The sequence below is a fragment of the Aegilops tauschii genome, chromosome 6, assembly GCF_002575655.3.
Source record: "Aegilops tauschii subsp. strangulata cultivar AL8/78 chromosome 6, Aet v6.0, whole genome shotgun sequence".
Lineage (NCBI taxonomy): Eukaryota > Viridiplantae > Streptophyta > Magnoliopsida > Poales > Poaceae > Aegilops > Aegilops tauschii.
Genome location: NC_053040.3, coordinates 68469759 through 68480086, shown reverse-complemented (window position 1 = coordinate 68480086; position 10328 = coordinate 68469759). Strand labels below are relative to the sequence as shown.

Here is a 10328-nt window from a genome sequence, read left to right as displayed (position 1 = left end):
TTCGGCCGAAGGCCAACTCATGAGAAATAAACTAAATAAAGCTGCGGAAGCGTAGACGAATAGCGAGTCCATCCGACTCCATAGGGCAATCGCCAAGCGTGGATCGTAGCCTCACTCCTGATCGGAAAACTCCTCTGCAACATAAGACGTTGCAGCCGTGTAGGTCAGCATTTTGAATATGCCGGCAAGTCATGAAGAGAGAACAACAATAAAATTACTAATACTATATGCAATTTGGCTGTGGGGCTCTAAGTTTCATTGTTTTGCGAAAAAGCTGGTTTTTCCCTACAACAAGGACTTGTTTGCAATTACTACAAAATGTTGGTAGTTAATGAGATGGTTCCGCCAACCAATGTCTCGTTCCCAATTATTAAATAACCCCCTCAATTAATTTATTAAGTTCAGTGTTGAGATATCCGAAATACTCCAATTCCAGAGGCTCATTTGTCCGTAACCGGGGACACGGCTAATCGATTAGGTTGTTACTCTGCAGAGCTTTGTGCACTTTACCCACAAGAATCGTTCCCTCCTTTAAGTCTTCGCACTGCCTGGTGTTTGAAGACGGGACGAACGAAACAGGGTCTTCCGAAGAGTTCCTCTGGGCCACTGCCGGTGCCCATCCAATCCTACCGTTCTTCTACATCTCGTAGCACCGTCCGGCCAGAGTCATGCCTAGGGTCGACCAAGCCAGAGCCCATAATGGCTTGCGGCTGCACAGGTAAGCTTCCGGTCAATGGGGTATCCATCCGTCTCTTCGTGGCTGGGTGAAGCTTTCCGCAATGTCATGGCGCTTCTCCATGCATCCCGGCCATCCGCTGGTTTCTCCAGGGTGCCCGTCAACCGTCCTCCACCCAGTAGTGAATTTTGAAGTCCATCTTGAGCTTGACGTCATGGGGTTGTCATCATCTTGACTCTCGCATCTCCCTTATGAATCACTCAACCAACCCCGTCTACGAGCATAGCAAAATAAACTACATCGTCCCGGGCATCGGTAACAAGGGAGAAGGGTTCATCCTACCTCATGATACTACTCAAGAACATAACTTAACAAAATTCTCCTACTGCATGCATGGTGGGGAGGTATAACTATAATGCAATAAAATCATAGTTATTGTAAAAACATGATCAAATGACTTGCCTGGCTGACGGTCTTCGAAAGCTAGCGACTCGTAATAGCAGGCTTCGCACTCCGGAAATTCTACCGAGTCAAACAATAGCACAAATAAGTATAGCACAATATAACATAACAGCAAGTTGAAGTAAAACACCCAAGCACTCAAACCAAAACCAAAGAAAAACTCGGAGAAAGCAAATCAAGGTTTTCATCATATCAAGCAACAACTAAGAAATAGTTTTACACAACTAAAACTTTTCTTAACAGAACCTAAGCATTGGTTTTGCTAACTAACAGAAGGGAAAACATCATACAAACTAGGAGCAAAAAGAATCACATCAAAAGCTATTATAGAACTCCTATTATGCCTTAAACATTCCTAGCAAAGAAAATAAAATAAAAGTTTTATTCTACTGTAAATAAAAGTTCATCCTCTGTAGCTACAGAAACTAATCTAAAATAAACTATAAAATAATAAAAATAAAATAACTTGCTAACTAGAACAGTAGGAAAACAGCAGCTAGCTAAATAAACAAGAAAAACTTGATTTCGACATAAAACTAATTGTTTATTAAATCTAAAATACCCAAACAAGTTCCTAGTGCTAGGCATGGTCAAAACTAAGCAGTAGCAAAAAGAATCACAAAACAATAATAATCCTAGCTCAATTTGTGGCATAAAAACTAATCTGTCTAAATCTAATATAAAGCTATTTCTAATAAATTAAACATGGCTGAACATATTTTCTACAGAAACTACAACAATTTTCAAACTCACAAAAAAATCAACTAAAAATAATGAACCAACTAAAAGAAATAGCAAAAACAAAAACAGAACTATTCTGCTAAAAACAGAAACTGAAAAAAAAACAACTAGCGCTGCTGGGCTATCTAACGCTCAGGCGTAATATAACCTAGAGGTGCCCGCGGCTAAGCAGAAAACCGACCGGTTCGATCTAAAAAAAATTAAACCGTACTAAACCGAAAAAAGTCCGAACTAATCTAACAACAAAACAAAAAAAACCTAACTGTTCACTACTTCTAATCTGCGCCGTAGATTGCAGATCGAACGGTGGAGGGCGGCTCCGGCGACTTACAGTGTGGCGACAACGGCGACGGACGACGGTGGCTCGGGCGTGGACGGCGCGGCTGCTCCGGTGGTCCTGGGCGGCGGCGGCGACGTCGGGGAGATGCGGCGGAGCGTGGCGAGGTCGAGGGTGGTCTCGGTGACGGTCGAAGATGACGGAGGCGAGTGGGACGAGCTCGGCGAGGCTCCTGGTGCTCTGCAACTCCGGCGGCGGGCGGTGATGCTCGGGGCGGAGGCTTCGGTCGTTCCTGGGCGACCAAACCTTGTCAAAAAGATGGGAAACGGCGAGGGGAGTGCTTGGATGGAAAGAGGGTTCGAGGTGGTGCTCACCGGCGGCGAACGTGGCGGCGAACCGAGGCGGCGGCGGCGAGATGCGAATGGCGATGGCGTGCGCTGTGGTGGGTTTGGAGCGTAGGGTTTTAGGGGGTTCGAGAGAGGAGAGCGAGGGGAACTTATAGGACATGGACTTGGACGAGGGGGCGACGCGGGATCGCGATCCCGAGAAGATCGCGGTGTCGGGCGCGCTCTGCGCGTGCTCCGGTGCGGCGTGCCGTGCGGGAGGGGAAAGAAAGAGGTGGGGCCAGCGCGTCAGTGAGAGAGAGAGAGGGAGAGGGGATCGGGCGTGCGGGCGCGCTGGGGCAGGCCGGCTCGGCGTCGGTGGGCTGCGCCTGGCCCGCTGGTGGGCTGCGCTCGGCGCTGGCTGGGCCGGTTGGCCTGGCTGGCGCCTGAGGCTTTCCCTTTTTTTTAGAGGGAAGGAAAATATATATATATATATATATATATATATATATATATATATTATAGGACATATATATATATATATATATATATATATATATATATATATATATATATATATATCAAAATTCTCAGGGGAATTAATCCTACAATGTGGACATTTTTTCAGAGGTAAAACTCAAACTAAAAAAACAATTTCTGGAAATCCTAAATAAAATTCAGATTTGAATTCAAACTTTTTGGCAATACATTTCTTCTGACATTTTTGGAGTGTCATGTTAGCTCCTCTCATACTTTTGATCAAGTATTTGTCAGGGATATTTGAAATAAATTTCAATGCCAAATCAAGTTCAAATTCACAACACAAACTCAACTGCCTCTGAAATTTTCAAATGCCACTCAATTTCAATCAAAATGCATAGATGCTTAGCTAATAATTGTAAAACATTCCAAATTGAAAATTTGGGATGTTACATGACTACATACGGAGCAAAATAAATGAATCTACACTCTAAAATATGTCTACGTACATCCGTATGTGGTAGCCATTTGAAATGTCTAGAAAGACAAATATTTAGGAACGGAGGGAGTAGTTGATAAAGAAATCGAATACTCATAGGAGCGGACGAGCTCGCCGAGACCTCCTCACTAGCGCCTTATGCAGCAGTAGACCAAACCAGCGCCCATGCGCCTGAGTACGTGGGCCGGCCCAAGAACAAGCCGAAGAGATCGCCCCTGACGTGCGCTTCCCCCGGCTTCCCTGATCGATCGGTTTGTGGTTGACCATTCAACCCTTGACGGGGTCAACCATTGAGCATTAACTTTTTGAGAAAAAAATAAATCATTCAGGGAAAAAAGAATTCAAATTAAAAACACAGATTATAAAAAGTTAAAAATTTGAAAAAAAATTCATTGACTTTGAAAAAGGTTCATTGCGTAATTTTGATTTGATATGAGCTACTATGAATTCTTTTTAATACTCAAACGCAACACATTGTTGAATAATAGTTACGCACAAACTCATTTAGAGTGATATTTGATTTGTATTAGTTTTTAGTTTTATACTATATACATATGAATTTTCTGTTGTTTACATATCCTCTTCGGAAAGCTTTGGACGCCATTATTCGTATGTGTTATTCCATGAGCATTGTCTTGTACACTTTTTTAAAGCATCTCCAACAGACGCGCGGTTGCGTGGCATGCTAAAAACTTTTACAGCACCGAAATAGCGATTTCGCGCGCGGGGGAGGTGGGTTGCTTTTGCAGGCGCTGCAAATTTTAGCGCGCCGCTGTAGCGCCAGCAGGCGCGGCAAAATCCAGCGCGTGACCAGCCGTTGCTTTGGAAAAAACATGAAACAACACATAAGAAAAAACACGAAACAACACACAATTCAAATTCATAGCATAATTCAAGCCCCACACCACAAGCTAGTTCATACCATGCAAATCTAGATTAAACGATGCTTAAACTAGATAAAACTACTCCTGGTCCTCCTCGGTGGTGTAGTCCGACGATGTAAACGCGTCGACCCACCGAGGATCTTCCTCGTCCCAGGTCGACGTAGGTCCCAGCTGGCACTGAATTTCCGCCAATGCCTTCCACGCGTGCTTGTCAGCCCAACATGCGGCTCGCTTCGCCCTCCTCTTCGCTCAGAACTCCTCGGTGACGATGTCCCGCGAGGAACACTCGTGCTACACCGCCATGGCGTGCTCATCCGCCACGGCGATGATGAAGCGACGCCCCCGCCTCTGCTGGACGCGACGATCCTCCTCGAAGATTAGTCGCGGGGGAGGCGTGAGTTCCTGCGCCTGCTCGCGCGTCCTCATGTCGAAGAAGTTCATCTGCGCCCATGGCCTCCTGAGGCGCCACGCCGCCGCGTCGTACACGTGGGAGACCTCATGGGCGGTCTCGAACGTTCCGAGCCCAAGGCATGCATCGTTGGAGCGGATCTCCGCGTAATACACACCGGAGGGGAGGAGACGAATGCAACGAAAGCCGGAGCTACTCCGTGGGCGCGGAGGCATGGCGGCACGCTGGAGGCGGGGGAAGAAAGCGCTATGGCGGTGGGGCGCTGGAAGAGGCGTGGAGAAGGTGTGACGGCAGCAGGGCACCGGAAGAAGCGAGGAAGAAGACGCGGCGGGAGGCAAAGTGTGGCAGTTGGCGGGCGCGTGTGCCGCTTTTACCTAGCGCGCTGGACTACGCGTGCGAAAACTGCTGCGCGCGATGCTGCTTTTTCCCCGTGCGCTGTTTTCTTTAGCGCGTCAAACTTCCGCACACCTGCTGGAGCACGCCAAATGGGCGGTTTATTCAGCGCACGACTTATTTCGCGTGCTTGTTGGAGATGCTCTTATGAAATTTAAGAATAAAAGTGGCAATGGAGCTCAATTATTCACGAAAACGGAGAGGGACGTCCATGTGTAGTACGAGGAGGTACCACCGATGGTGGTTATTATTGGTGGCAGTGGTCGAAAACATGCAAGATGTGATATCGAGGTCTATAGGAATGGAATCAGACAGAGTAAGAGGAACGCACGAAGGGTTTGTACGCTCTGCATCGCATATGCTTGTGTGAATTGTACTACCTTTGTAAACTAATATGAGACGTTTTAAGATACCAAAGTAGTGATCTAAAATTTCTTATAAAAGTTTACAGAGGGAGTATTAAGGTGCTTGCATTGTGTCCAAAAGTTTTAAGTGTAATTCTTCATGTATTGGTTGAGGCGTGCATTACGCATACATGGTTAGCAGTATTTAGGAACAAAGAAGCACTTTGATCATGCATAAGTTTTTGCTGGCTTAATGTTTGGAAACTATGGGTCTTTAGCAATAATGTCTCTTTCGATCTCTTTTGATCAGTCCCCTTTATTTACCACATACACACTCATTCAAGAGAAAGCCGAATAATATTCGTTTGTAGTGTTGCTACTACGTACGGTAACAAACTCATAGCCGAAACTCGGGCTATAGCTCTTGGTGCATCTTTCATTGGCCAGCGGAGTCCTCAACATAACATCAAGAAGGGTGACGAAGCCACATTTACACACGTAAACACGCATATAGTAGCAACGGTCATGGCACCAACCGGAGCTGTAACATCATGTTGAGATACCATTCACATCCTCAGATGTGCTACCACCGTCACCATCAAGGACGCCCCTTTCTCCTTTGTTAGGTAAAAATGACATTTTTCCCAACTAGTGTAGTACTTTATTTTAAGGAAGATTTATTGCTTCTGATGCCTCCATGCAGAGAGTGCAGCGGATCACAAATACTTTATTTCATTATTTTAAAACAAAGCATGTTGGGTCACATAATTAAGTAGTACTACTAGCAACTAAGAAATACTCTATCACACTAGTCATTTTGCTGCTTATATATACATACACTACGCATAGTAGGAGAGAGCTCTTGTGATCGAAACATAAATCAAATACACTAGATAGGTTGTATTATGCTCTACCGGTCGCTTGCATCCCCTAGGGCAGAGTGTTGATACCCTCACCGTGACGAGCCATGCATATCATACTCACCCTGCATTTGGATTCAGCCAGGGGTGCTCGTTTTTATTAGTCTAGTGTCCCCTTGATGCCCTGGTTTTCAATTCAGCTATAACCACCTGGGCTTGGGAGGCATCGAGAATAGAGTGTGTGCGTACAGACTCTGTCCGGCTTGAGTATCCTGAGAACAAGGCTATGTGCCTCTATACTTCCCTTGCTAGACGAGGTTCTTCTGTAGTTTTCAGAGCTGGGTCACGAGAAATAATTCCTTGAGATTCCGGTCCCGGCAGGTCACATTTCCAGATCGATTTATATTCATTTGCAAACGGTATTTCTGTAGACCCCACTTAACGTTTTTATAAACAGGTAGTGTTTTCCAATGCGCTGATGTGGTTAGTTGAGTATCAGTTGACAAATAAAGTGTTCAGATAAACCCCGAATCTCACTGAGACGACGATCAAAATCAGAGCATCTCCCCCCACTGACATCTCTACTAGTTATGCGCGAAACTGCAGACTAACACTCCGCCTCGTGCCATGCGGCTCCTACCCGCTCTGCTGGTGCTGGCCACTACGGCCGCGGCAGGCACCGCCCCTCGTTTGTGACCACTCCGGTCCCGGCGCCCAGAACCCCTCACGTTGACCACTCCGGTCCCGGCAATCACTTGTCTTCTTTGTGCTTTTCAGATCTTGTTCTCTACCATTGCCCTTTCTTATCTCAAATTCGGTCAACGTAGCTTTAGAAGCTAAGATCCGGAAAAAAAGTTTGGAGTTCCAATGAATTTGACATCTCAAGGAATTCTTTATTGAAAGCAGAAATCTCAAGGAATTATTTCTCGTGGGTATGTTTTGCAGATCAAGGACCAAGCTTCATTTGGAATCTGTAAGTCTCATTTTGCAGTCCTGTTTTGAGGGTCATGCATCTTGATTCAAGGTTTCTTCCTGTCAGAATTGGTCTTTCAAGTTCTTGGTTGTTTCAAAAGATGTGGGTCTGGCAATCTATCAAGGAGGTAACATTGCTAATCAGAATTTTATTCTTTCCTTTTGGCTTTGGGGCTATGTTGGCCCGGATTATGTTAGTGAATTCGAGCTATATTGCTGCGAAGATGATGCTGAATGGACTGGGGGGGTTTCGGAAAGGGAAATCGAAATCATATGCTCAAGTTGTTCTAACCTTCTTTGCATTTGCAACTATATACATCAACAGTTTTTTTTAAACTATGTACATCATCGATAAATGCATGCAAACCTTAACCATAATTGCAAGCATGTGCTCCCGTGGGTACATGCTCCTTGCTGCAGTAGCTTCGCACCTCTCCATTGGATACGTCTATCTTGTTGGCACATGATGTCAATTCCATATATAGTTGCCTACTTTTGCAGTTGAATTCCATAGCTTTCTTCAGTGATATGATAAAGCATCAATTTTTGCATGTACTGGGTTATATATCATAATTACAGAACAATGTGCATCGTCAGTGTGGCTGCTATGTTTAGATCTGATGCACCGCTGTCTATTGGGCCCACGCTGACGATTGGTCATCTCGTCCTGGCAGGGACCTTGATGTGGATTGCGGTGGCCACCGATACATCTTTGTGAGGTTTTCTCACTTCAAATTCGGTGGTTGACTTCGACGGTGAGATGCAAACTAAGGATGATGACTTGGCGCAGAGGGATGGAGGTACAGCGGTGCCGATTACACATTGCATGTAGCTGTTGAGGTCGGGGAAATCTGGTGGCAGCAATACATGAGTGACTTGATGGTGGTGCTACTCAAATAAAGGGTTTAATTTGACATGGTCGAAAATAAAAATGTAATAATTGCAATGGCAAAAGTAAAAGTAAAATTGCCATGGAAAAAAAATGAAGAGTTTGCCATGGCAGTGTAGTTACATTTTCCATGTTAACAAAGATAAAATTGTCATTACAAAAAAGAAATAGTAAATTTTCCATGGCAAAAATAATGTGAAGAACTACCATGAATCACAAACCAAAAAAAAGAATTTTGACATCTAGCGTGATTTTATTTGCCATGTGGACATTACCAAACAAGTGTCACAAAGACCATGTCGACATGATTTTACTTGAATTAAGCTTGACATGGTCCACAAATTAAATTTACGATGGTACTTGAATTAACCTTGCCATAGTACATAAATTAAGTTTGTTGTGGTCTAATTAGAGAAATTCACATAGTCTGAATTAGTAAAAAATGCCAAGCTATAATGAAAATCCATTTTTCAAATCATTAACAAAAAACAAGGCAAACATAAGCTTCTAGTTCCCATGGCATATTTGTATTAAAATTTGACATGGTATTCCAATTAAAGTTGCAATGTTTTTGGATGAGAAAATTGTCGAGTATGTAAATTAACACAACTAGTGTGAACCAAAAATGCCATGGCAAATGGAAATGTAAATTTTGTCAGGGTGTTTTAATTAAAATGCCATCCTTCATGTGATGCCATGGTCTATGGACATTAGTATAAAAAATCATTTCAAACATTGTCAGGGCAACTATTTACGAAAACAAAAGAGGGTAGGTATTCAATGTATGTAAAATCGCCATGTCAAATTAATGATAATTTGCCATAGCAAATGATGTTGCCCTGGTTAGTTGAGAGAGAAAATCAATTAGTTGCCATGTAAGCACTTAGAAAAGCATGCTACCCGTCTTTAGCATATAATAAAATCGACATGCTCCATAAAATACATTTGCCATGATACATTAAACTAAATTGCCATGGTCACCGCAAAAGTATTTTTTGGCCATGTTGCAAACAAAAGAAATTGCCATACTTCAAAAACTACATTTTTCATGCCCCCTACCATGTTGCAAAAGAAAGAAAATTGTCATGATCTATAACTAAAGTGTTGCCGTGCTATATTGAAGAAAAGAGGTTGCGATGTTATGTTATATAAATTTGCTATCGAGGTGTATGAATTTGACCATCAGATTTCATGAAAAAACTAAATTTCCTTTGCAAAAAATAAAAGTATTCCAAATATAAATTTGACATGATACAGAGGGAAAAACTCAAAGCACTTGCCATGCGACTAAAAACGAAAAAAAAATTGTTCTACAAAAATCATAGCAATTTATGAAGAAAAAAAATCATGGCAAAAAATAGGAAAAATATCTTGCACTAGTTTCATGAAAAAAATTTAGGGGACAAATCCATACAAGATAGCAAAATCAGAAAAAAAAATGTTTGTGATGTTTTGCATGGCAATTCAAGATTTTTTTGTTGTTTTCGTCAAGATGGCAAGTTAAAAAAAGTGAATGTGATGTAGACATGGGAAAAATATAAAAAAATGCCATCTAGGTTGTGGTAAATGAGTCTGTACAAACTCATTCAAGTATTTTTGCCACGCTATGTGAAGTATGGTATTGTTGTGGGTTGGTAAACAAAATTGCCATGGTTCATGTGATATGTTTGCCAAGCTCCATTTAATATAATTGCCAAGGTCCGCCTCCCCTGAGCACCACGCCCGCCACCCCTATGCAAACCCGCCTCGCATCCCCGAGGATTCTCTCAATGCCATCATGTTGTATTGGCCATGGCAAACAAACAAAAATTTACAAACTTAGTATGTGCACAAAAAGTGGTACCTAAGCAGAAAAAAAGCCATGCGATGTTCGATGGCAAAAAAACACAAATTCAAATTTGCCATGGCAATTACATAGTTGTAGAGCAAAAAACTAAAATTCCAGTAACTTGCCATCTAAAAAGAGCACTAAATTTGGTTTCATGGCGATTTAGCTAGTTATGTGTAAAATGTCAGAAAGCAAGTTTAGAAAACTTTTGATATCTGGGTAATGGCAAATGTATGGAAACAATATGGCTAGTTAGTTGAATTTTTGACATGAATAGTCATGCTACTTGTA

At 42.9% G+C, this 10328-nt stretch overlaps 1 protein-coding gene across 1 annotated transcript; it reads right to left on the bottom strand.

The window, feature by feature from the left end:
* Positions 1 to 4633: 4633 nt before the first annotated feature.
* On the bottom strand, positions 4634 to 4966 carry LOC109775182 (ethylene-responsive transcription factor RAP2-13-like). The gene has a single exon (XM_020333933.1). It carries the CDS (start codon positions 4964 to 4966, stop codon positions 4634 to 4636), a length of 333 nt encoding a protein of 110 aa, XP_020189522.1.
* Between the last annotated feature and the right edge of the window lie 5362 nt (positions 4967 to 10328).